Genomic DNA, 27,555 nt, shown 5'->3' on the forward strand with positions numbered 1-27,555 from the left:
GTGTGAGCCAGGTTGACAAAGTCTCAGATATGGCACCCACCTACCGGTTCTGTGGGAAGAGTGCTCAGAAAGGGACAATGGACACTGCCTGCCTTTCTGTATGCGAGAAAGCTGTCCCCCCAGCTCTTGCTTTGATGCCAGACACTTCAGTTCCTCCCCATATGCAGCTGGTGCCTTTCAAGCCACTAACCCTCTGCTGGAGCTCACAGAGAGAGACTCTGAGTAAGTCTGTGTGTGGGTTCTTTAAGAGGAACTGCTTGGGACTCTAGAAGTTTTTTCTACTGACTCAGTCCCTGCTGGTTTTTGCAGCCAGAAGTTGTGGGGACTTATCTTCCTGGCACTGGAACCCTGGGCTGGGGTACCTCGTATGGGGCTGAGACTCCTCACCCCCAAGATATCCCTCCCAAATTTTTATCCACCACACATGGATTTGAGACCAGCCTGTCCTGCATCTTTGTCCCTCTTACCAGTCTGGATGGATGCTGTTTCTTCAATTCTGTAATTGTCAGACTTTCATTTACCTCAAATTCTGATGGTGCTGAGTGATGGTTGCTCTATATTTTAGTTGTATCTTGATGTGGTTGTGTCAAGAGGCAAGCCAAGCTTACCTTTGCTACCATCTTGACTGGAAGTCTTCAGTATCATCTATATTTTGCCCGACTCTTCAGCCTCCATTTCACACATTGAAACATTCTATCTTTTTCTCTGGTTTGTTCTCGTGTGCAAGCTACTCCTCCCCCTGGCCAGTCTAAGGATGCTCGATTATCTAGCAAATTAGTGAACCTGACAAGAGGTCAAGAGAAGCCCTGATTTATAGCTGGTGGGTGGTAAGTGCTAGAGGCCTGGACTTGGGATCAGTGTTTGAATTGGGGCCAGTCTTGTGGGAATGAGCCCTTAACCTGTGAGGTCTTAACTCTAGGGAGTGTCAGAATCGCTTGGTGTAAGGAAAATGCCCACACATTTGGTGCTAGAAGTGTTGTGAGCAACAACGAGTTCACAGTAACACGGAACAGCCTTTGGTGTGTGATGACGTAGGTCCATCACCATGGATGATTGTATTTCAGTCGTTCCATGACACCATGTGTCCTTGGGGACTGTTAAGATGATGTGGTCATTTACTCCTTCACTTAGTGGCCTCAAGTTATTACTTTAAAAAAAACATATTAATTCTATGGGCTCCTCCCTCTCTACTCAGTTTGACTCTAAATATAGTTGCCCCTAGAAGTACTTCCCTAGTCTCTCTCTTCGGCTGTCTGCTGGAACCTCTTGCTACTTTGCAGTCGAGATAAATCAGAGGACTAAAGTCACTAGCCTAGCTGGTGTGTAATTCCGACAAAGGGGCTGGCCTGAGAGGAGTTCCATGCTCAGCGTACCAGGAGGGTGTTGTCAGCTTCATACTCAGGACCACATTTGTTTTGTTTTATTATTTTATTTTATTTAATATTTATGCTAAGAAAGTATATAATGGAACTTACTAAGAGAAAGCTTTATGAGCAAAGAAAATATCATTGAGGATATGAAATGCAAGGTAACCACTGGGGAACAGAAACTGGGAACTTTTATACACATTAAATTTTAAAATGTCTACTTTTGGTCTAAGTAAACTTAGCATACAGATTGTTGGCACGTTTATGTATGGAATAAAGAACAAAGCGATCCTAAACTGAAGTACTGAGTGCTATTATTCCTATTCCATCCTATATCCCAGAACATCTTTCATAATTTCATGGGTGATTTCAATGGATCAGTTTTCCATGTAAGAAAATGTCAATGGAAGTGACCTTCAATAAATCACAATCACTGTTTCTCAAAGAACTAAATTCAGTGTGAAATGCACCATATATGCAGTTGCCACCCCCCTGCCCCGCCTACTCCAGGGAGCGTGAGCAGCAGCCAGCCAGCACCTCCGAGCCCCAAGCCCCGGCTATGACGGCACGGGAAGTTCCTAACTCCTCACGTTTTCTCCCTGTCCGGTCTGTGCTCCTCCCTGCAGCCTGACTTGATTTTCTTATTCAAACTTTCTTCTGCGCTAAGACCAGCCAGCTCTGCAATGGATGCTGACTACAGTCTATACTCTCAGGCTGGCCATTCCAAACCCCACAGTTTGGTCCCCTAGACTCTTCCATCCTAGTCCTCCACTCTCTCTCCACCTCCCTCTCTCTGCCCTCAGCCACACTTACTCGCGCACTGTCCCAGAATACCAGGGCCCGGGCTGCCTCAGGACCTTTGTTTAAGTTGTTCCTTCTTCCTCCATACTTACCCATCCAAGTTTCCCAAATCCTCCAAAACCATCCCCACCAAGAACAACTCAGGAGGTTCTTTAATTCCCCCTGGGTGTGGCCCCTCCCTCCCTGCCTCACACACCTCCCACCTAATCTACTGTGTTGACACTGCGTAGTCAGGGCTATTTAGGAGAGTGTTCATCTCCCCACCAGGCCTGCAGCCCCCGCGAGAGCACTCGGCTTTCTGCACACCTCGCAGCGCAGGAGCTGAGAAGAGAGTGATCTGAACCGAGGGGAGGGGGAGAAGAGGACCCCGCCCACGCGGAACTCAAGCCTTCTGCATACTTACGGTTTCCACAGTTGAGACCACCGAGGCCAAATGGGCAACTGCAAGTCAACAAAGAAAAATATCAAGAATTAGTTTCAAATCTCAAAAGAAATCATTGAGGCAATCAACTAAGTAATTTCTAAATAAGGTTTGTAACAAATTCATCAGAGTAAATGAACGTGAAGCCTACCTCATGCAGGTTTCATTTTCAAGCCTATATCCATCTTCGCATGCTGAAAAGAGAAAGGACAGTCATGGGTGCGTCTACCTCTCATGGCCCAAACTGACAGCTGATGAAATGCCAGCCCCCCCTAAATTCTACAGGAATATTCTAGAACCAGAAGGCCACAAATAGCTTTAAAATGATCTATTATCTGGGCTAAGTGTATGTTAGCTCAACTCCTAATTTTACAAAAAAAAAGTTTCTTAACCTCTTTGTGGCTGTCAGTTTTCCACCTATAAAGAGTAAATAATAATAACATCTACCTTATAGTTTCTTGGAGAGGATTAAGTAAAATAAGGCATGTAAATGGCTTAGCACAGTGCCTGACACATGGCAACCACCAAACAAACATTTTACATTACTTTCCAGCAAATGCGAGGCTCTTTGGAAGTTCTCTCGGCCCCCATGTGACATCACGTACACAAAGACAGGTGTGTCACCTTCTTCAAGTCAAACCTTTGACCTGCTGCTGGGCCCATCAGCCCCCTTCCATGAAATAGGGTGTGGCATCCTCTGGGCTCTGGCCCTAATGGCTGCCTCAGATTTCACAAAGAAGCTTTCCCTGTAGTTTGTGCAGGGGATATCGGACACATCTGGATGAGCCCTGATCAGCACGTTGCCCAAGAACATAACTTTGACCCCTCTGGCGCTTCCTTGGAGGGCCGTGGTCCAGCCATGCCTCTCAGTCAGCAGTTCCTGAGTGTATCTGATCACAGAACACTTCCAACACTACACTCCGCTGAACAGAATGCCGGGACCCACAACACATGTGTGGATGAAAACAGATAATAAAAACATGGCCTCAGACAAATGCACTGCTGTAAGGAATGTTAAAAATTTGACTCGTAATTAACACACGGTATCTACTGCAAAAAAAGGTCCTGGGTAAGAACCGGTACTCAGAGTGGAGCAGCAATCCCTGAGCAGGTGCTACGGGTGAGATATGAGGGCCAGGGCGGCATGCACCGCTGGGGGAGGGGAGGGATTGGCCCTGCAGACTGGGCTGTGAGATCTGCGATCTCGAAGACTTCCCGCATCCTCTCTTAGGGATCACGGCGTAATAATGTTAACTACATGGACGTGTGTAGCAGTGTCCTTCCTTCTATTTTTCAATGTTAGACATTAAATGTCCCCAGCATCTGTTTTGTTGTTATAGACTAGAGACACATCACGAGAGTTCTGTGACACGGCAAACACTGTTTGAAACAGGCTTACTGCTCTGCCAGCAGATCACGAGAGCTGGGAACCTGGACCGCACTGATCCGACTCTATGGAATCGCTTTTCCTGAGCTCCATCCTCTGTGTGAAGGGCCACCTCGCAGAAGCAGCAGCCCCACGCGAGCCCTGGGGGTGTCTGTCGGGGATGTTGTGGAGCGCACCCCACAATGCCACTCAGTAAGCTCCTGAGGAGGACGCTCCAGAGACACTTCTCTTGGGCCCCAGAGTCTAGAAAGGTGGGGATGCTCCTGACCAACTTTATGTTCCCCACCTGTTTTCAGAATCACATTTCTCTATTTGCCTCAGTGCCCAGAAAGCTGAGAAGCTGAATGAGTGGCCCACCTTTAGCAAACACGCAGGACCTGAGGGTGCATCTTTATGTATAGTCCCGTTCCTCCTAGCTATAACAGAGCATCATTTTATTTCTCCTTCCACCTGATTTATCTTCTAAATTAAATACTAATTTGTCACATGGGTTTTCATTAGGTGCTTCAATTATTTTTTGCAACAAGGTAGAGCACAATCGTATCCCACTAAGGAAAGAGGAACCAGGGCCCTGCCCCAAACCTGTGGCACCTTTGAGTGCGCTGCTGGCCTGGCCGTCTCAGCAGGGGCCTTGTCTAAGGAACCAGCTGAGCACTCCTGCCTCCTGGTCATGGAAAGTGTCATGCCATGGCTGTCCTCATGCTGCGGCAGGCCCTGGGGACTTGAGAGACTGCCCCTAGATGACCCTGTCTGCAAGGCAACTGCTGGTGTCCCCTGTGACACGCCCGCCAACTTCAGCACCGAGGAGGCTGATGCCACACCAGTGTGTTCTGCCTGAAGCACTTTTTCCTGAAAATGTTTGTACCTCAGATCTACCCACCCAACCCTCCTCTGCTGGGCAGGAGCCTTCCACCCTGTGACTGTCATCCAGCTACACGTAAGGTCCATCTGCTGCCCTGCCTGCAAGCTGATGATGGGTCGGGCTAATTTCACTTAGCTTCAGAAGTATCCTGACTTATGATATAGTGAAATTTCTTTATTTCCAATGGGCTCATTTGCCCATTCATCACAGACTGATGCTACTGTGGGCATGGAGCTATTCTAGAGACTCTGGGAGGAAAACCTGGTCACAGTCACTCCAGCACACCTGGTCGCCACCCCTTGGGGGACTCCAAACCCCAGCACGCTGAAGAAGAAATAAATGTGGGTACAGCTAGCATATACACCCAAATGGGCTTCCCTGTTGATACGGAACATGAGAAAATTCAAGCCCTCTGGCCTTTTTTTTTTTTTTAAAAGGGGTGGAATCTCAAAAACTCTTTTGTTCTCTTGCAGGAAACTGCCTCAAGCCCTGCCAATCCTGTCCTGCTGTGTTCGCTGCCCCGGCACCCGCCTGCTCACCAGCAGACACTCACTGAGTGCCGCAGTGTGCTAGGCAGATTCTAGACACGGGCCCAGCCCTCAAGGCACTGTGGTCGGGTGAGAGAAGGACTCCTGCTGACAGGTAGCTGGAATTCATCACGACACCTGCATGACGGAAGGAGGCTAAGACGCTTGTGGGAAGGGCACCTACTTTGATTTTCTGTGATGCTTGGAAAGACTGGTAAAGACTTCCTCGTGTGAAGACATGTCATGTGAGACACCGTGTGTGTGCGGGTGCGTGACAAAACAACAATGCAGCTGTGCTAATGAACAATGACAAATTACAGAGATTTAGAAAACACACCATCCTCCTACGAAGACACATCCGTGGTTCCCTGTCTTTGGACACGTAAGAACTGGAGGCACAGAAGTGTGGACTGGGGAGGTCTGGGGCCAGCTTGCTCCCAGCAGGCTCAAGATCAACCATCCCACATACAGAAAGAAGAAAAAGAAAGAAAACACACCCGCACCTCTATCTTACATTTAAGCAGGGACTGACCCCTGATTTGCCGTGTCCAAAAGGGGACTCATCTCAAATACCCCTGTGCTCCAGCAGCAGTGGCCAGAAGATGTCACTGCTAACCCATCAGAGCCCAGCTGACAGGGCACCGGTGGGCGGAGACCCCAGATGTTCTCCTCAGAGGCCCCAGAGCCACACGGGAAAATCGAACAAATGAGGACACTGCAGAAATGAGGCTTCACCAGCCTCAGCAACGGCCTGAAAGCTAACCAAGGCTGCTTCATGCTGGGTCATTACTGGGTCAGTACTCGAGAAACACGGATTGCTGGTGGCTGTGTCACCCCCTGCACTGGAAACTCTATGACAGCTCTGCAGTTGCTAACACTAGTCTGTGAGTGACATAACTCTGATGCTGCTAACAGGGAAATGAGGGGGCGTGGCTCGGCCAGCCAGGAGCAGCAGGGGCAGGGCCACCATCAGCAACTGCAGAGGCACCGGGCACAGGCCTGAGTGCCTACAGGCCTGCGCTTCCGCCACCTCCCCTGTCCCTCTGCTGGCCACACGGTGCCCCAGCAGAGGACTTCAGCAGCGGTCACCTTCCCACACGGAGTGGGGCTCTACAGCCCGGTTTCTCAGAAGGGTGAGGAACACTTTGCATGGAAGGTACACAGATAAGGTGGAATTAGGAAGCACCAGCTCTTTGAATCAAACGGCAGCCTGATGCGGTGCTGAGAGACGCTGTGAAGCTGTCAGGTCCCAAGGCCGCTGCCTGTCCCGGAGCGCTGGCCCTCTCCTTCAGCACCCGCTGCAGGGCCTTCGCGCAGAGCTGAGGCTGTGCACCCTCCAAGCCCTTTGTGTATGGGTCTGAAGCTCAGGATAAGAACACTGCCCTGAAATGTATTTTAATCCTCTCCTGATAGAATGAGTCCCTTAGTGGGGCGTTCTCACAGATACAAGTGGCATGCCTCCTTTCCCGACTTTTTCTCAGATTCCAGTACACCTGTCACCAACAGGAAACGTGAGCCAAACACATTCTAACGTGACGCGAAGCCTGAAGCTACGGCCTGATGTCGCGGAGCTTCTCTCATTGGCCACGCACTGCGGCAGTGGAGTCATCTAGTGTTAAAGTGCCACTCGCTGAGCAGACTTTAATCTCAAACTAAACGAATTTTAGCTCACCTAAAAGGTTTGCAGAATTTGCTTTCTGCCCTCAAGCACTCTGTTGATTCAACAACAACCTGGGTAAAACATAAGAGTAGGTGCCTATGTTGTATAAAGTACTGCCTGTTACACGGCCTTCGTTAATTCTCAGAGGAAACTAGGGTTCAGCAAAGCCAAGTGACTTGCCTGGGGTGCTCTGTGACTGGTGCTGCCAAGGTGGACTCTGACCCACAGGCCTGAGTCTCGTCGGAACTCTGCCAACTGAGCCACTGCTGCTGCTAAAAGGCACAGCCCGACTCCTGCTGCTATTACAGGTTTAGGAGATCAGCAGACAATAGAATAAAGCTTTGGGAATTAAAACAAAATTTTTTCTAATTTCCTTAAAGTGGAAAAAAAATGAAAAGAAAAGAAAAGGCGTTGCCCCCACAGGCATTCCATTCTCTTTTCTTTCCCTTTGACTCCAGCGGCCGGGCCAGCCTGGGTCAGAGACAACGCTACTATTCTGATGAGGTAATGTGTGCTACCCTGCTGTGAGCAGAATAAAAGGAACGGGTCACCCCAGGTTTAGAACAGTCAACCTAGAGCAGGAAGAGAGCCCTGGGCAGAGCAAAGCGTCTATCCTGTCCCAAGATGGGCTGCAGAGCCCCCAAGACCCCGTGGTACCTCGGCAGGAGTGGTCCATCTTGTTGAACTGAAAGTAGCCGGACTTGCACTGACACAGTGCGACGCCGTCCAGGTCAGTGCAGATGGAGGTCTCTTTGTCACATTCCGGAGTCTTCCGCTTACACAAGCTGCCCGCTGGAATGGAGAAACAAGACAGTGAAACGAAACAAAACCTGCTAGACTTCAACCCTTCAGATGCATGAACTTTCTATTTTAAGAGGCTCTGGGAACCATTTTCCAAAAAGCGTCCCTGGCGCACACTCCTTTCAGAGGTCCATTCGGCCTTTGGCCACCCTCCCCACTGTCGGCCCCAGGCTCGCTCACCAGAAGTTCGCACAGCGTGCCGTGAGACAAAGAAACCCAGAATAAACGGTGCTGCCCCTGACCCCAGCATCCGCTGCAACCCAGCCTCGAAGGTGTGACATCTTCTTGCTTAAGGACTGCAGCAGGGAGACTGACACCAACGCAGAAGCCATGACCACACTGTTCTGAGGAAGCTGAGGGACTCAGAAAGCGTGTCTCAGCACTACATCCGTGCAGCCAAAAGGGACACAGCACACTGCTGTGGAGGTAGCTTGCTGCCTAACACGGACGTTCCGAGGAGAGGTGTGGAAGGTAGCTGCTCTCTGGGGGCTGTAGTTTAATTATGTCACCTGTCTGCCTCCCTGCTACATTCACCGTGTCTTCAGGCTTATTGTCTCTGGGTCTTCAGCACCTTGCAGGGAGACTGGGCCACACACCAGCACTCCATGACACACGTGCTGAAGGGGGCGCCAGACCACCCGTCTCTGGGTCAGCAAGAGGGTCAGGTGAGCAGAATGGGCGTGACTTCTTCCTCCTGTCCCCATTTCTCACATGTGTGTCCGCCTGTCTGTGTCCACCCTGGGCATGTGGGCCATGTTCATTTCGTGGATGACAAAGAACCATTTCACTGTCATTCAAAAAGCAGTCGTGCTGGGCATGTGACCCTCCCTGACACTGTGAACCTTGACCCCCCGCTGAGGCTGTACACAGTGGGCACGGTAAGGGTGCATTTTACCATCTAAGGTAAGCCTGACTGAAAAAGACGCCTGTAACTGGGATACACAGACAACAGAACGAACACACAAACCCAGCGGGAAAGTAGCAGTAACTGGTGCCGACCAGCGTACACGGCAAGGGGAGCCTGCCCTGTGGCCGCTGTTGCTGGCAGACAAGTGCAAGTTCAGAAAGGNCTTGACCCCCCGCTGAGGCTGTACACAGTGGGCACGGTAAGGGTGCATTTTACCATCTAAGGTAAGCCTGACTGAAAAAGACGCCTGTAACTGGGATACACAGACAACAGAACGAACACACAAACCCAGCGGGAAAGTAGCAGTAACTGGTGCCGACCAGCGTACACGGCAAGGGGAGCCTGCCCTGTGGCCGCTGTTGCAGGCAGACAAGTGTAAGTTCAGAAAGGGGAGAGGGCCCCCGAAGGACAATGTGCATGTTGTGCAGTGAAGATGGTCCCTCTTCTCCCACCTTAAGGAAGACATCAACCTGTTCAGAAACCAGCTCTTAACAGGGCAGAAGTGTCTGCACCTAGGCAGGTTCTGGTGATGGGAGCTGACACCCATGCAGGAGGGTTGGGCTGTGGAATGGGGCGCAGAATCAGCCTCCTTTTTTGAGTCCTGAGAGCTTGGGACCTGGTGCATGGCCTGGCCACGGGGAGGTAAGCTTAGGACGCGACTTTAGTTCTCAGTGCCAAATTTCCTGTCTTTATCAGTGGAAGCTGACATGCTAAATGAGAACCCTGTCTGTGTGTGTGATAGAATTTCCTTTGTTTATTGTGGGCAGTCTGTATTTCAGGGAGCAAACACCGCAAAGCTGGCACCAGAGAAGTCCCAAAACTCTGCGGTCCCTCATGTTTACCTTCTGAAGGCTCCGCCAGGGCTCAAGCCTTAATCCGAAGAAGAACACCCAGGGCCAGAGGCTGCCCAGGCCGGCAGCAGCCTTGTCCCGCAGCCAGCCCGAGCGGCCTGGCCTGATTAGATAGGTTCTGGAACCCAATGTCGTGTTTTCCTTCCGTCCTGCCCGCTCACCCAGTGCGCTCGCAAACGCTGCCCTCTGCCGGAAGCCCCCCTTGCCTGCACAGAGCAGGTTCACCAGGACGCAAGAACAGCTGGCCTGCCTCTGCAAGGAGGAGGGGCTGCCCATCATAAATCCATCAAACGGAATCACTCAGAATCCCATTTTCCTCTTAAGCCTGGTGAGGTGATTTTCTATGGCCACACTTCCCACGCACGGCCCTTCCTGGGTGTGACGCCCACCGCCCAGGCCACGAGAACTTAGGTAAATCCGAGGCTGAGACGAGGCATGGGCGATTTCCAAGGACTTGAAACCTCTCGAGACATGAGCTGCAGGGTTTTGAAAGGTGGGGAAGCAGGTATTTTGTGAACTGAAAAGTAAAAACCGCCTTTCCAACGGCAGGGTCCACAGTAGCCCGGCACTGCCCAGAGGCTGGAAACACCCGATGTCGGAGCCTGAGGGCTCCGGCCCGTCATGCCCGCCTCCCCAGCGCTCAGACAGGGGAGCCAGAGCCCAAGCTGAGTGTGTCGGCAAAACCGGGAGAAGACCTGGGATTAAGAACTGACGAGTCGGCCTGCAATTCACGGGCTCTGAAAGGGGAGGGGATGCAAGTGTGGGATATCTCTTCTCCATTTTGCAGTGAACCTAATACTGCTCTTTAAAAAACTGACGTCCTAAAAAAGAAAAGAATGGAACCTCAGCAAGGAGAACAGGAGCTTTCCCCGCGAGCCACAGGCACCCAGGCGGGTGGAGGAAGGGGAGTGTGAGAGGGACCGGGGTGCTCTGAACACGCCCTCGCAGGCCCAGCATCCGGCCACTGGATCTGCAAGGCAGGACCTGCATTTACTGGGGACAACAAGCAGCCTCATACAACGCTGCCCACAGACGGTGTGGTCCCTGAGTGTGCGGTGAATTCCAAGGTCCCCTTCCTAACTGCTGGCGAGGACAGACTGGGGCCCTTGGATCACAAAATGAAACAAAGTAAACTGACGAGTTCTCGCCTCAGAGTTCAGAGCACAGTGTAACCGGGCATAGATTTTTAAGCTAATTCCCCAGTGATGCTGAGTGATAGCAAGTACAATTCCAGAGAGTTTAGCTTTTTTAAAAAAATTAATAACCAGCCCTGAAATAGGCCAAAGGTGCAGCATTTATGCCAGAGCGAAAGGTTAACCCTTGGCTCACAGGCCCTCTCCAGGGAGGGCGCTGCCAACAGCCCTGGGACCAGCGCTCACTGAGCCCCAGCCCACGGGGAACCACGGGCCGGATCCACCAGCAGATGCGGCACCAGAGCTACTACCTACAGCTCAGGTCGGCATCTGGGCACCAGATGGGGGCTCCCACAGGCTCCACATCCTACTTGTGTAGTGCAGTGAGCTTAGCAGAGCCCCCTTTGAGCACTCACGAGATGGCAGCAGGGACAAGCCCCCTTTGCAAAGAAGCACTTTGATTCCGCAGTTTTCCCATTCCAGAGGCAAGACTGCTCCTCCAAGACTCAGATTTGCCTTCTGAACCTGTTTCTGACCCCTTTCCCCATCTGCGTTCTACTAGATGCACCACGGATGCTTTTTGGCAAAACAGGTAAAGCAAGAACAAGAAGACAGAGGTGACCTCGAACGGCACCGGGCAGTCTGCGCTACATCTCTCCCGTCTTGTTTCTGTGCACTGCTGACGTGCAAATACACAAAGATGGAAGGAGATGCTGCACACACTTTTTTCCTTAATGGCGTAGGCCGATGGAGGGTTGGGGTACTGACATGCACGTACATTCTGGGTGTGAATGTCTGTCTCCCCAGAGAGAGTGGCAACTTTGCAAGGGAAAGGACAGTGATTTCTGCTTTATCACATCAGGTCCTGCATAGGAATAGAAAGGGCAGCATGCCAAGGACCAGGTGACTTCAAGACTGCATGTGTGTAAGTGCACACACGTGTGTACAGAGGTGCACACACACAACGGTCTTTTGCTGAACACACATTTCAGAGACAGCCTGGCTCTGTGATGAGCTTTCTTGGACCTGAGCCCCAAACACCTTACATTTCTATTCTAGGTCATTTCTATTCTCTGTGCCTAACTGCATGGGTGGGGCCCTCCCAGAGGGCCATTCTCTTACCTCTAAAGATCCGCCTCTGAGATCCCAAGAGCTGGCAGACCTCAGCAGAGGACCTGCAGGAGTTGACACATTTCTGCATCCCGTCAGCCAGGTCGAACAGAGTCACATTGGAGGCCAGGGAGAAGGTGGTTTGCAGCGACATGACCACAGCGCTGGCCTCCCTAAAACAACGTATGCAGGTTTTTATTGTTCTAAAAGGACATGTGGGCCCCAAGGCTTTTGAAAAGCAAGCGTCATCTCCCTTGTCCAGTGAGGGAATGGGACAGCATGGAGGTCCACTGACTTCGGTCACGGTGCGGCTTGGTCAAAACAGGGCCCACCTTTATTGCTGCTACCCATGCAAGAATACCCTCCCCTTTATACAGACTGGTTCACAGGCAAACATACTCACCTAGAAGCGTGAGCAGTGGATCGGGTATAACCAGGTAATGTGGAAAAACACATATTTAACTGAAAGGAAGAACAAGTTTGTCATTAACTGTGAGTTAGACAAAAGCCTAGACCTGGAACCAATTTCCTATTTTCAGAATTAAACAGGCATTTTCCAGCCACCAAGTTGTCAGCAGGGGGTTTTACAGAGGAGTGCTGTCCTTTTCTTGTTCCCTTCTTAATGCCTTCCTGCACTTATGCTGTTTTCTGGGAGTACAAAGGGAGAGAGGCAGACAGTAAATCAGTGGGGAAAATCTTGGCAGGAATGATGTTCAGAACAGCACCCTTGGATGCAAAATATCTTCAAAGCAGCAGATCTCTTGTAAGACCCAGGGTTTCAAAAAACTCAGAGGCAACTGTTTATTTGGACTTTGGATAGTGAATGAGCCTCATGAAAAGGCTGGTGCCTCTCAGCCATCCCAGGTCTGGCAGGCCCCGTGCACACCCTTCCTAATCTGCAATGAGTTGACCCAGCTCCAAGACAGGTCCTCTTCAAAAGGCCCTCCATGGGAAATTACATTATGTGGGTCAAGAACCTTTTGTTGAGAGCAAATGTGCCGAGCCTGCTTCCCTGTCCCCCCCCCANAAAAAACTCAGAGGCAACTGTTTATTTGGACTTTGGATAGTGAATGAGCCTCATGAAAAGGCTGGTGCCTCTCAGCCATCCCAGGTCTGGCAGGCCCCGTGCACACCCTCCCTAATCTGCAATGAGTTGACCCAGCTCCAAGACAGGTCCTCTTCAAAAGGCCCTCCATGGGAAATTACATTATGTGGGTCAAGAACCTTTTGTTGAGAGCAAATTAAGACCGACTGCCTGTGCGTGCCTCATACCCTCAGAGAGAGCAGGAGACCCCTCCAGGGCATAGAGAAAGTGCCGAGCCTGCTTCCCTGTCCCCCCCACACTGGGGCTGGGGACTTCTGTTAGGCAGTAGAGGGTCTCAATACCTTGACCAGTGAAGACCCACCTGACTTCTAAGCCCACGTGTCAGATACATCTCAAACACAGGATGTTATCAAACCCTTTACGGCTTTGTATGACACTGCTTTATACTTTGATAGGCAATGACTTGCTATTAGCATTATTACTTAAGCTTTTTTCCCCTCAGGTGAAACAGAAATAGCATGCTTAAGAATAGAATGGAGCCTTGGGAAAGGACTTGAGTAGCTTCTCCAGTCAGTGCCCAAATCTTCACTATTTCCTGGGGTGGAGATGTCCCTTAATTTATACGTTGACACTGGGAAAAGTTAGCAAGTCGGAGTACTCACTGAGCCCGTGTAAGGAAAAGGACTGCCGGGCCCCGGGTTCTGAGCCCCGCGCTACTGGCCTGCAGTACAGCCAAGGGGCAGGTGCAGTGGAGCGACGCCACCACCAGGTATAGGGTTAGAAGCTGTGGAAGTAGCTATAAAACCCACGGTGTGGTGAAGAATTAAACCCTGCCCAAAGAGAGGTCTAGCCCTTGGTGCCTCAGAGGTAATCTCTAAGCCTTTGGAATGGCCTGCCTTTGTTCACCCAGCGGCTGAGGCCACTCCAGAGAGTCCAGCACTGGGAATTATCGTGAGGGCTTTGAGTCACATGATATCCCCTGGACGTCCAGAGGGGCTGGAGACTGAGGTCAGCCATATGGGCAGTTGACTATGCCTACAGATTGGCTCTAATTTTAGTCCAGGGGCTGCCGAAGCAAGCATTACACATGGCCTCTAGACACCAAGACTCAAGTCAGCTCCTGGGCTGGCCTCGCTGCATGACTACCAAACACACTGTTGCCCAGGGGAGCTCACACGGTCCATGACTCCACGGGAGAGAAACACCAGAAGCACCAAGTTTGGAGCCCTCCCGCACTCTGTCCTACACGTCTCCCTTCCCTCGGCTGAAGGCAACCTGGAGTTTTTCACTGTAATAAACCATAACCGTGGTAGGACAGCTTTTGGTGAGATCTTTAGTCCTAGCAAATTATCAAATCTGAGGGTGGTCTCACGGATCCCTGAACTTGCAACTGCTGTCAGAAGTGAGGGTGGTCTAGTGGACTGCGCCCCAACTTTGCACTTGCTCTGTGTGAGCTCAGTCAATGCCATTAACTTTGGGAGCCCCTCGGTCTTCCAACTGCAAAGGCGTTAGCAACACTGCTTACAAAAGTGAGGTATCTGTCAGAGTGCCCCTCACGGAGCAGATACTCGGGGGGGTAAGAAACAGGACTGGAACCTAACTTTCATACAGATAAAATCCACAGTCCCATAAAATCCTATAGGTGTTGGTTAGTAATAACTCTCACCCATAAAGAACAAGTAAAACTGAAATCAGAAATCAGCTGATCTCTGAGACTTATTTTAACGACCAACTTCAACTTTCTAAACACCCAATCTTAGACTCCGGTAGCAGTTGAAAGGCAAAATTTAGTATCGGAGTTTCATTTCATTTCTTCTTTCTTCTCTACTTTTCCTTTTTCCTGACAAAAAGTGAGCAAAGAGGGAAAGAAGAATCAAAGTCCCCTAGATACTCTATGCCATGAATTATCAGCCCTGGACCATCGGGATGAACTGTTCTGCCCTTGACACTCCCTTGAGGAAAAAGAGCCTCATCCTGTCCACCTTCCTGAACAGACAGCAGGTCCCAGAGCGTGCCGACAGCAGACGGGGTAGGGGGCTCTCTGGGCCACTCCTCTTCACCAACAGCTCCTACAGGTTCATGGCCTCCGAACGTCTGCAGCTGTCAGTCTGCACGTGGGAAGGAAATGCCAAGGCCCTGACAAAGGCTGCACCTGAGGACAACCTTAAAGAGCCGCTTCCACTGGGAACACTAGTTCTCAACGCCTCCCTTCCATTTTCAAGAGGCTTGTTGTTACTCTACCTTCCGAGTATAACGGGAACGAACAACGCGGGAGATAACACAGCGGATCCCCAGGAGGTTCCCGGTTCTGAATGAAACCTGCTCTAGCAAGCAAAGGACTGGAAGGAAGATGTCTTTCGGAAAACTCACTGTTTTGGTGATCTCATTTTCAACTTCACGTAGGTCCGAGTGTTTTTCCACGGTGGTGTTAGGAAACACTTTCTTTAACTTAAACTCTGTCACGAAGGTTCTAACTGAAAATAAAAACATAACCTATTAGGCTACACACCAGGTGGGCCTACACGGCTGTATGTTTGTGACTTTCTGGGGCATCCAGCTTTACTCCTCCTCAAAGGGCCACCGCTGTGCACTTCTTTCTGCTGGAGGGTGCAGACCACCTCTCCTGCTCTGGGCTCCTCTCTAGGAGAGCGAATGTCTGCTGAGCTGAGCTGAAGGCTCAGACTGAGTACGTGGGAGGGCTGCTGAGAGGAACCTTCTTCACGTCTCTCTAGGGGCCTTCCCATAATAGATGCCTCACAAAGCTGGGACAAAGAAAAGAGGTGAGCTGGCCCGAAGAACACACTCCTACAGGGGGACACGGGGCTGGACACAGACATGCTCACCAAGCCCATAAATGTTCAGAGGGACGAGGACTCTCACACTCTAGGTCTTTCTTTTTTTAATATATTTTATTAATTACGCCATTACAGTTGTTCTGTTCGCCCCCTTCATTCCCCTCCACCCTGCACACCCCCTCCCCCACCATTCCCCCCTTTAGTTTATGACCACGTGTCTCAAGTTCTTTAGATTCTACATTTCCCACACTACTCTTGTCCTCCCCGTCTATTTTCTACCTACTGCCTATGCTACTTATTCTCTGTACCTTCTTCCCCCTTCTCCTCCTCCCACTCCCCTGTTGCTAACCCTCCATATGATCTCCATTTCTATGTTTCCACTCCTGATCTAGCTGTCCTCTTGGTTTGCTTTTGTTTTAGGTGTGGTTGTTAATAACTGTGAGTTTGCTGTCCNCGCCCCCTTCATTCCCCTCCACCCTGCACACCCCCTCCCCCACCATTCCCCCCTTTAGTTTATGACCACGTGTCTCAAGTTCTTTAGATTCTACATTTCCCACACTACTCTTGTCCTCACCCTGTCTATTTCTACCTACCGTCTATGCTCTTAGTCTCTGTACCTTCTCCCCCCTTCTCCTCCTCCCACTCCCCTGTTGCTAACCCTCCATTTCTATGGTTCCGCTCCTGATCTAGCTGTCCTCTTACTTTGCTTTTGTTTTAGGTGTGGTTGTTAATAACTGTGAGTTTGCTGTCCTTTCACTGTTAATATTTTTTATCTTCTTTTTCTTAGATAAGTCCCTTCAACATTTCATATAATAAAGGCTTGGTGTTGATGAATTCCTTGAACTTGACCTTATCTGAGAAGCACTTTATCTGCCCTTCCATTCTAAATGAAAGCTTTGCTGGATAGAGCAATCTTGGATGTAGGTCTTTGGATTTCATGACTTGGAATACTTCTTTCCAGCCCCTTCTTGCCTGTAAGGTCTCTTTTGAGAAATCCGCTGACAGTCTGATGGGTACTCCTTTGTAGGTGACTGTCCCCTTATCTCTTGCTGCTTCTAGGATTCTCTCCTTCATTTTCATCTTGGCTAATGTAATTATGATGTGCCTTGGTGTGTGCCTCCTTGGGTCCAGCTTCCTTGGGACTCTCTGAGCTTCCTGGATTTCCTGGAAGTCTATTGTCTTTGGAAGACTGGGGAAGTTCTCCTTTATTATTTGTTCAAATAAGTTTTCCATTTGTGGCTATTCCTCTTTCCCTTCTGGTACCCCCGTAATTCCGATGTTGGAACGTTTAAAGATGTCCTGGAGGTTCCTAAGCCTCTCCTCATTTTTTTGAATTCTTGTTTATTCATATTTTTTCTGTTTGGTCATTTTTTTCTGCCTTCTGGTCCACTCCCTTGATTTGAGTCCCAGTTTCCTTTCTATCACTATTAGTTTCCTGTGCATTTCCCTTCATTTCAATTAATTTAGCCTTCATTTGTTCCTCTAATTTGTGACTAAAATCAGCTAGTTCTGTGAGCATCCTGAGCACCAGTGTTTTGAACTGTGCATCTGATAGGTTGGCTATCTCTTGGTAGCTTACAGTTATTAGCTCTGGGGCTTTGAGTTCTTCTTGAGCCATATTTTGGTCCGTTCGTGCCTGTTACATATGAGGAGCGGAGCCCTAGGTGTTCACCAGGGCGGGGCAACTCAGTCACTGGGTTGTGATGCTGTATGTGGGGGCGGGGTCAAAGAGGGGCAATGGCAGCCCCCTCTGCTGCTTCCCACCGCTGGGGCCTGCACAGTCTGTCTCACTGCTGGCTCCTTTGCTGGTTTATCAGTCTGGCAGAACAGTTCATTGTTGTCGGACTTCCGTATAGTTCAATTTTCTGTGTTTTGGCTGCGTTTTTGTTACTAAAGCTTTGTTGTCTTTATATTCAGTTGTGGGAGAAGGCACAGTGTTTCCACCTATGCCTCCATCTTGGCGGAAGTCTCTCTAGGTCTTTCACCAAGTTGGTGAGTCCTCACCTTCACGGGCAGGTTTTGGCTCCCTCTTCTCACTACCATCACCCCCACTAACCCCCCTATTCCTCTCGCTCAGAGGAAATGCCCATTTGATCAGTGATAAAAGAGCTTTCCAGAAGTCAGTAACTTCCCACGGTCACACAGCTTCCAAGGGCCAAAATTAACATCTAATGTCACATGTGCCCATCTTCTGGGTTCTGCTACACCCACAGTTCCCTGAGGAATCTGATAGTCTAAGGATGGCCAAGGGGCTGTGGCAGAAGGTTCCAGATGTCCACAGTGAGGCCCCGCTCCAGGAGGCCACCAGACTCTGTGACTAAGAGGCAAATAATGAAACCACCTGTATTCAAGATAGTGCTGGATTCAGGCACAAAAGAAAACAACCTCATTTTCAAGGCCCATTTCTCTCATAAAATAAAATTCTAGTTAATGTCTATTTGAGCTAATCGGGCCTGAGGGGAATGGAACTTATAGGTGGGCAGGCAACCACAAGTCAGTATAGCCTGCTTTATGTCTGGCTCTTATCTTCCTTTATATTAAATTGTTATCTTCCCCTCTGGACAGAAAAGGAAAAATAACCCAAAGCACACAGACTCCTGAAGCTGCTTTTTCACAGAAAGTTTACTTGCTGAATTTAAAAAAAAGGCCCACAAACAAGCCAGGGAAAACATTTAACATCTTATACTTACTGTCTAAAGCCCTTAATCCTTATTTAACATCTTTTTGCTTGTTCTACAGTTCAGTGAAGCCAGCTGCTAAGGACTCTTTCTGAGCAGCAGGGAGCTCTTTGAAGACATTCTTGGCCAAATGAAAGCATTTCCGCATGCTCTAATTTGCATGTTCCTCTGCTGTTTGTGAACAATGAAGTTAAATGACTTGCAAAGGGAAAGATGATTGTTATCACAATAGACCCACTCTCCTCCTGGACCCTGGGGACCCTGGGGACACTCCACACGCAGGCTTCCAGAACCAGCACCCCACTCCTTCGTCTTCACATCTGACAGGTCCAGGTTTATACCCAGACACTCCGTACAGAAACAGACAGACTGCAAATGCTAACTAAGCACACAGATCTCTTCTGAACCACGTCAGTGAATGCGGCCTCTGTTTTCAGTGTGGATGTGAAGATGGCAACACAGAGCGCCCGCCCAGCCCCTGCACCCTCCCCAGGCACACAGATATCCTCACCTCTGAAGTTATGCACTTGGCTTATAAGGCAGTTTTTTTCATCAGATTTAACTGTTGATTTATACAGGTTATCAAACATGATTTAAGGTCCATAATTATTACTTTGTATTCAGAGTGGTTTATTATTCTCTATGCTTTCAATTCTGGTCCAAATGGCCCCAGAGGTTAAAGACTAACCTCTAAAGACTAATGGTGCCCTGGCTGGCGTGGCTCAGTGGATTGAGCACAGGCCTGTGAACCAGAGGATCACGGTTCGATTCCCAGTCAGGGCACATGCCTGGGTTGCAGGCCAGTTCCCAGCAGGCCAACTCCCAGCAGGGGACGCACAAAAGGCAACCATACATTGATGTTTCTCTCCTTCTCTCCTTCCCCTCTAAATAAATAAATAAATAAATATAATTTTTAAAAAAAGACTAATGGTCCCAGAGGTTAAAGAAATTCTTTTCTTTCTTTTTTTTAAAAAAAATTTTATAAGAGTTTATTCGAACCAGTTTATTTGAACCAAACTGGCAACATGCCGGGAGTGCTCCTGAAGTCTACTGTTTCCAAAGCTCGCTCAAATACATTATTTTATTTGATCGTCACAATAACCCCAAGTGGGAAGCCGACCAGGGGTAATCTGATTTTACAGTCAAGGAAAGGGAGGTGCAGGGGTCACGCCTCCATGTGTGGGCAGCAGTGCTGGAGCCGGGAGCCAGGCACTTGCCGTGCTGCTTCAGAACAAAACCATTTCCATTTCCTCCCTTCTTACACCAAAAACTCCTGGCTTATTTCTTATAGGGTGTAGCTAAATGGAATAGGTTAACTGAAAGCAAATAAACTAGTAGAGTAAGAGGAATTCTTGGTTTTGACTGATATCTATATTCCTAGATTTTTCTTTCTTTAAATAATGCTTTGACTTGAACCTTGTATTTGAAACAATCTTCAGAATTCTACCATTACTTTAGTAGGGTAGCGACTGTTGTAATGCATTTCCAGGCCCAAGGTGGAGCTGCTCCTGTCCAGGGTGCTAGGTCGGCAAACTGAACTTTTGTCATCCCACACAAGGGCTCTGCTCGGCCAGAAATGTAGACTATCCAGCCAGCCAATCGCCATGCTCCACATCAACCCTGGGCTCTGTACTTATTTCCTCGCCCCTTGATCTTTCTAAATAAGGTCGGATATGCAGCCCCAGCCAATCACACGCTGTTTCCACGTAGCTGCTCCCAGCTCTCTAAAAAATTCGTGCTTGCCCACAATCCTTCGGGAAAAGTGCTCCACAGCTTGTGAGGCACTGTACTCCCCCATCCACGAGCTGTTCTCCCTTACATTGAGGACATCAAATACTAAATTGCTTTATTTTTGTCATTTGACACAACCTTCTAAAAAGTCTGATGATTCCCCTTGGCCTACAGGCAATAGGACTTCATGCAAATGACATTTGCAAAACACAAAGCCATCTGTTCTCTCAAAAAATATTTATTGAGTACTTTTTGTATCTTAAGAATCACACGGGGCAATTTAAGATGATTCAAAGTTGACTCACTTTACCTGCCAATTTCCTTATCAAGCTTAGATAATAGCTCTCTGTTCTTCACTTCTAATTTTTCAACAGGTTAGGTATGGAACAAGGCAGTCAAATACAGGGTCACACACTGCTCAAGAAAGCTCTCAGGATTAACACGTCACTGCGCGATGGAAGGAGTGCAGGCTGGGAACCTAGCCTCGGATCAAGCAGTTGTGTTAGCACCTTGTCAGGGCTTTAGTTTTCGTGTGGATTGTTTACTTCTTAATCTTAAAGTAGTGATTACACCTAAAATCAACCCAGTTTTTCATGAAGCTATCCAATGAGGCAACAAACCATGACAAATTGTCTGGTGCGGCTATGGCGGTAGGTAGCTTTGTAAAAATACATCTGCCTGTGGACAAGGACGTGAAGGTGGATTTTAAACAGGAAAAGAATATGTGAATTTGGTAGGACAATCAGGTTTTTCTTCTCTTTTTTTCTCTCCCTTAAAAGCATTTTTAAACTATGTGATTAGAACATCCTTTGATACATTCGTATTTTTTGTAACCGCAGGCTGGAATGATAAGCAGTTGTAATGCACAAATGACGGCATGTTCATATGCTCATTACAAAGCTTGCCTAATATTTTTAATAACATGAGAAAATGTTTAAGATACAAAGTTTGCACAAATACCACACAACTTCAACTATGTAAGAATATAATGCACACTAAAAAAGTTTCGAATAAGATGATGTATTTCTAAGTGGTGGAATAATGGAGCGCATCCGCCACTTCTTCCTGTATTCCTTACATTACACCTCGGACAAATATTGATTTAGATTAGGGAGAAAAACAACGTTACTTTTTATGTTCCTTTGCAAAATACACTGTGGTGTAGAAAGAGTTCCAAAACAGACTAACTCTTACCCAAATTGCATATTCCTTTTTCCAGCTGGTACCCAACTGGGCATCTGCAGGTGAAGGACCCCCGAGTGTTGTTGCACGTGGCCAGGGGTGGGCAGGGGTTCGAGAGGCACTCGTCCACGTCTGCAGAGGGCAGAAGAGCAAAACCAAAGCCCATTACAGTAGGCACTTCCTCAGGGCCGAATAGTACAAGGTGTAGCAGGGCCCCAGGGGTGAGCTGGACACTAGCCTTGTTCTCAAAGGGCTACCAGGCTAGTCAGGGTAGAGGCAGCCTGTATACAGCCAACTATAAACACAAGACAGGATTTGGAAGTACAGAGAAAGTAGCAGATTTTAATGGGAGGATTAAGATGATTTCAAATGATATATGGACTAAGACTAGAAGAACGTTAATAGGCAGATGTAAGTGGGGGGACTCCAGGCTGAGGCACCTGCACAGTGAAGGCCAGGTGCAGGAAAGCGTGGGAGCTGGGGGAGCTGGGGATGGTCCTGAGCGGCAGGAGTAGAGGGAGCCCACAAAGTGAAGCCATAACATGGAGGCTTGTCAATCTCAGTATCTGACGTTATTCTACCGACGACACACACGCGTGTTAACTCCCAAGTAAGCAGGGTATTGATTTGAAAATCTCACTCCCCTGCATTTTGGAGAAAAGAAAAAGAGTTCACTGTCTATCTCAATGTGCTGTTGCACTGCAGACCACTGGAGGCGGCCTCTCCTCTTACCCACACTGCAGTTGTCCCCTTGCCAGGAAGGTGAGCACACGCAGCGATGCCCACGGCCCGGGCCGTCCACAAAGCATTTCCCATCGTGAAGACAAGGGTTAGGGGCACAGCCGCTCACTAAAAACACATTCCAGGAATAAAGCAGTTAACCACACAGGACAGGTAAAGGCAGCTCTGGGCGAATATTTAATCCTCCTGGCTAATATCTGATTCTTGCTTATTTCTGTGTACTTGCCCTGAGAGGCCATACTACCAACATAGAGTGGGTTCCCAAGAGGAGTGGAAGAGAAGCCGTGACACTGGATTCGGCACTTGCTTGTGTACTGACACAGCGCCGGGCAACTGGATGCCTGAATGTGAGAACTGGTTCAAATCCAAATGCTACTCACACGTCACACTATTCGGGGTTGGCGATTATATTGCCTTTGTGATACTTAGAAAATTCTACTTGAATCGATGTCCATCGAAAACACACGTGACGTGGAAAAGGACCCCCGATCCCCCATCCTCCTGTTGCATCCTCCTTTATCCAAAAAGCTCAATTGCAATGCCGTGTGGTTGTGCGATGACTTAGAAAACCCTTTGGGGTTGAGCACTGCAATGCCTCCTGTTTGCGCAATGTAGCAATGAGCCTGTATGATTCTTCCAGGCCCTACGGATGCACTGGCTTCAACGTCATCCTGGACTCTCAGTTCCCAAGGGCGGTGACCGCGACTCTGTTTTGGTCCGTATAACCCGCACTGTCATGCTCCAGTTACATAACAAGGGCCTAATAAAGGTTTCCGACACATACTTAGAAAAGCCGAAACCCACAAAGTAACTGCATCGTCTCCAAGGAGAAAATCAGTGGTAGAATGAGAAAAGGAAGGCAGAAGTCAAGAGTTCTAACTCCAAAAGAATAACCCTGAATAAAAACAAATGGGCTACACCTAGAGACGGTGTCCTGCTCCTCACCACCACTTTTATTTACCTAAAATCGCCTGTCTAAGCACAGCAGCTATACGTCCAAACACTGAACCCATGGATTCTGTCACAAAAATACATTTCCAGCCAGTAATGATGCTCCTAATGCTGGCCCACGGTTCCCACTGCAAGGGCCATGATCAGCTTTACGGGAGACTGTTTATGTTTGGCCACTGGGAATGAAGCTCTGTGAACCAACCGTGAAGCAGGGATCCCACACTTCCCGGGCGAAGGATCCACCTTCGGTTCCCCAGAGGTGCTGGGATCACTGGTACAAAAGGTCACTGATGTGTCCTGGCAGTGTGGTGCTGGCAGGGACGGCGGGTGTGTCCCTGCAGCCACCAGACTGCCGATGGCTGACTCAGATGGAACTCTGCCACTAACCGCGCCCCCTGCTCCAGCCACGACAAAGCATTTCTCATCTTTTCTTTTTCCTTAAGATGCTGGACTCCGTTTCACCCCATCACCAACAGCAGTTCTCCTTTCCTGGGTCTGGACAAGTCAAACCTACAATTTCGAACATGATACCGAAAGACAGATCGTTGTACTTCTACCTTTCCTTACACGGTAAAGAATCGCGTGGGTGATGGCTGTACTTTCCCACACTGGGAACTTCGATGTGGAGGTAAAGATAACTTCAAGCACGATTACAAGAGCCCCGGTCACCCAGGCACTATAGGAAAAGATTAGCTCATCATCTTCTTATTGAACATGCTCCTCTACCCCCTCCTACCCCACCCCATCCCTGCAGACATTTATCAACTACCAACATCCTCCGAGGGAGGCTAAGAACCTGCCTGGGTGTCCCTGGACCACGAGAAGCCTCTCTGGTGACTGGAGCCACCCCACTGACGGGGGGGCTGGGGGCTCTGATCTGGGAGCCGTCACCACCAACTCTCACTCCATGTCTCAGACAGGCCCCCGAAGCTCCTTTACTCCGTGTTCTCTCACCTCCAACCCCACATCACTGCCCACTCCGGCCGTGGAAGAGTTAAAGGCATACTTGAAAATCTCTTGCAATTACAGGGCATTACATGCTGCAATTACACTATCTACTGATGTCATGCGCAGCCAATGGCACCCAATCCTCCTTCCTCAGGAAGAATTATGTAACTCAGGGGTGAGAAACTTAGGTCCACCGTGACATTATTTTATGCTTCAACAGGACGCATTTGCGATCACAAATACTGCACCATTGCAAACACCAGTCACTGCTACGCATTCAAACAAATCCCCGCCCGAGCAGCTCTCGGCATGCTTGTGTGCCTGTGTCCTACCTGAGGCTGTTGAGGGCTGTGTGCTGCTTTCAGCATGGAAGGTGGTGGATCTGGGAGTCAGCACCTCAGCTGGAGAAACCCCTGTGCTTTGGGGAGAAGGTGGTGTTCTGAGGGAATGTGAAGCTGGGCTGTACTCTTCTGAAACGCCAAGCACCGCTGTCTGCTCTTTAGCTGATGTGGGTGCACTGGTCAGGGAGCTGGATTGGGTAGTATCATCTATGTGCACTTGGTTCCTCCTTGTGATAACAGCAACTTGCGTGGAGATTCGTGGTGCTAGCATTTCAGGACTGGTCAGCAAGAACCCTTTTTCGGCCGTAGTCTGTACTGCGGTGGGGCCAGCCATCGGAGTTGCTGTGCTCGACAAGGGGCTGGGAGTGGGCACGGGGGGGTGAGAGGTCCTGAGAGTGGCAGCTGTCAAAGCTGCAGGTGTTTGGGCTACGCTGGTGCTCGTGGCTGGGAGGATCTGCTCAGTGGAGGACTCTGTTAAGGTGGGGGGCGAAGGAATCCCTGAAGCAGAGCTCACTCTTTCCATGGCCTCCGTGGGCAGAGGCTGCAGGTTTGGTGGCTTTGATTCTGTAAACATTTTCTCGTGCTGTGAGCTGCTCTGGTGCTCAGGATCTGCTGTTTGACTTCTGGAGAGCGTTTCCGCAGATGATGCCATTGTCGACATCCGAACTGCAGTCACAGGCGTGTCCCCTGCCCTGGGCAGGGCCAGTGTAGGAGATGAAGGCAGTAGGGTTGTCTGGGACACGGGCGGTGAGGCAGGGGTGGAGACTGTCAGGGACATGGGTAAAGGTGGTGGTGAGGAAGGAAAAGGTGTGGGTGCGTCAGAAGTGGACTCCGGGGGATGAGCGGAGGCCCTGGTGGATGACGAGGTTGAGGAGGAAGACCCACGGGACTGTGACACCGAGGGCAGGGGCAAAGGGGAGCCTGACGAAGGAGAGTCACCAACAGATCCAGCATGCGTGCCCAGAAGCACCAAGGTTTTTGGCATGTTAATGGTGGGTGTGGAGGATGGAAGCTTGGCTGTGTGCAGACCTAGCGACTCAGTGGAAGGCTGAGCATATTCCCCTCCGTAGAATGAGACGTTACTTCTTTCCGTCTGAACCTGGGAAGAGGAAGGGTAGTCTGAATGTGAGGAGTCTGAGATCTTAATAGAAGAGGTCGAACTCTCCCTTCTCTCCAAGGATGAACCGCTGTCTGTGATGGACAGTAATGCCCGTTCTCCCCTGGTGAAAGTGGAGGAGACGTAGGCGTGGTCTGTGTGGTCGCTGGAAGCCCTCTGTTCAGTGTTGGTGCCACTCACTTGTTCGGAGCTAATTCCAGTGACTGCAAAGGGAAAGACTGAAGTGAGGTCAACTAAACAAATAAGCAATCTCCTGAACACACACTGTAAAAAAGACCGCCAGTTCACGATCCATGAACCCCAGTGGGCGAAACCCTTCCTCGGGGATGCGGTTACCAATGGTGAGCTCTCGGGAGAGACAGTGTGCAAGGCAGGCAGGGTCTGCTGTGGCCCAGGAGCCCGGGGGCAGCAACGGAGAGGGTCATGAAGGAAGTGGGGCCAGGGCCAAAGGATAGGGAACAGGTCCAAATTCCTTCCACAGGCCTATTTCAATAAAAGCAAATCGGTATCTTAAAAGCTCTTAAGAGCCCACACAGAACAACTGTTACACCTAAATGGAAGAAGGAAATGCCCCCCCCCCCAACTTTCCATTCTGTATGAGCTATTTCTTTCCTAGGAGATCAGTCTCGGCCCCAGCGTGGCCATTCTCTTTTATGCAAGCATCCTGGCAGACACCATTAGCAAGTGTAGGGTGGTGGGGAGGTGAGAGAACACAGAAAGTTCTCTTTGTAAAGACCGGGTAAGGTACTTCTGCAGTGGACAGTGAACTTCATCATTCTGGGACCCCGGGGCAATGGACGGACGGCTGAAGGCGTGGGGAAGGAGGTCCTGCTCACCACCTCTGGGAGCGGCACCGGCCACAGTCCCGTTCCCGTGCAGAGGGGCGCTGTCTGTTTCCTCATCTGTTTCTTCGGGTGCCACCTCACGGGAGGTCACACTTGCATTGGTGAGAGATCGCAGTGTGCGCTCTCCGCTGCCAGTGTATGTGGCTGAAGTGTGTGGGCTACGGGCATGGGCCCCAGATGTCTGGTTGGGCCGCCCCCGTGCATCCGTGTAGGCGCTGACTTCCAGCTCAGGCCCGTCTTCAGTGGCTACAAGAAGATTGAAAAGCAAAAGATAAATACACGATGTCTCTCACAGGTGGACCCTAATGAACAAAGTAAACTACAAAGCAAAGTCCAGACAGACTCACAGATAAAAGGTGGGCTGACAGCTGTTGGGGGTGGGGGCTGGAGAGATTGAGCAAAAAAGAAGGAACAGGAGAAACTCATGGATGTGAACAGCAGTGTGACTGCAGGGTGGGGGAGGTAGGAGGGAGTGGAGGAGAGTCGAGGGGGTAAGCAGTGATGGAAGGAAACTTGACCTGGGGTGGTAAACACAAAATACAATACACAGAAGGTGTGCCGTGGAACTGTGCACCTGAAACCTGTATAATTTTGTTAACCAGTGTTATACCAGCAAATTCAATAAAAGGAAAAAGAGGAAGATTGAAAAGGGGGTGACCGGTCAGTGCAGGAGGAGACAAGGGATGGACTTGAGAGTCTCAGGCGTAAGGCTCACGCCCTGGACTTCGTTAGCCCAGAGGCTTCCCGGGCTTTCTCAGGGTCCCTACCTGAGAAGACCAAACGTAAGGTGCCCCTGCAGATGCCTGTCAGTGACTGAAAGTTCAGGGAGTACTGCCAATTAACACATATTCAGGTGACCGGGTTTATGGGCGGGTTTATTACTTAACTGAACAGGATCAATACTGTATTCTGCTTGGAGATACATAACAAATCGAGTCCACGTCAGGGAAATGGGTGGCGGCCGCAGGGGAGGTGAATGGTGGGCTAAAGACTAACAACCCTGCTGAGGCTTTGGACCTTTTGACGAGACCCAGTGGGAGGCCCACGTTACTCTGCAGGCGTCCACCTCCCGGTGGCACCAGCGGCGTGGGCGCTGACCCAGGGTCTGCCATTCTGCAGTGCTTGTTCTCCATCCTGACACACCCGTGAGAAACCGCACTGTGATCAGAGGTCACGGGTGGGCTTGGGGTCTGTGTGTGTGTGTGTGTGTATTTTAAATGCACTTGTTTTGTTTTCTTGGTGGGGCCAGAATAGGGACAGGTGACACACGAATAAATATCCTTTTCTTCCTTTCTTGGACATGGAAGTGAGATCCAATTTTTCTTGGCCAAAATATTTCATAATCCGGCTCTAT

At 49.7% G+C, this 27,555-nt stretch overlaps 1 protein-coding gene and 1 non-coding gene across 6 annotated transcripts in view; one reads left to right on the forward strand and one right to left on the reverse strand.

Annotated features, from left to right (window-relative positions):
- The window catches only part of HEG1 (heart development protein with EGF like domains 1), a 94,252-nt gene that overhangs the window by 27,481 nt on the left and 39,216 nt on the right, over nt 1–27,555 (reverse strand). For 3 of the 5 annotated variants that reach the window (XM_037033707.1, XM_037033712.1, XM_037033711.1), the window contains 10 exons: nt 26,193–26,447; nt 24,231–25,559; nt 21,991–22,107; nt 21,271–21,390; nt 15,243–15,346; nt 12,231–12,289; nt 11,840–12,000; nt 7,683–7,817; nt 2,741–2,783; nt 2,572–2,609 (listed from right to left, as the gene is read on the reverse strand). In XM_037033707.1, coding sequence (XP_036889602.1) covers nt 2,572–2,609; nt 2,741–2,783; nt 7,683–7,817; nt 11,840–12,000; nt 12,231–12,289; nt 15,243–15,346; nt 21,271–21,390; nt 21,991–22,107; nt 24,231–25,559; nt 26,193–26,447 — 2,361 coding nt within the window. The remainder of the gene's footprint in view (nt 1–2,571; nt 2,610–2,740; nt 2,784–7,682; nt 7,818–11,839; nt 12,001–12,230; nt 12,290–15,242; nt 15,347–21,270; nt 21,391–21,990; nt 22,108–24,230; nt 25,560–26,192; nt 26,448–27,555) is intronic. The other 2 variants (XM_037033708.1, XM_037033710.1) reach the window with 2 other exon arrangements.
- Nucleotides 5,705–5,834, forward strand: LOC118978320 (small nucleolar RNA SNORA38). The gene has a single exon (XR_005064688.1). It is a non-coding gene; the product is annotated as a small nucleolar RNA SNORA38 (small nucleolar RNA).

Source organism: Sturnira hondurensis, unplaced genomic scaffold (genome assembly GCF_014824575.4).
Source record: "Sturnira hondurensis isolate 20B ecotype Veracruz unplaced genomic scaffold, ASM1482457v3 Scaffold0021765, whole genome shotgun sequence".
NCBI classification, from domain to species: domain Eukaryota; kingdom Metazoa; phylum Chordata; class Mammalia; order Chiroptera; family Phyllostomidae; genus Sturnira; species Sturnira hondurensis.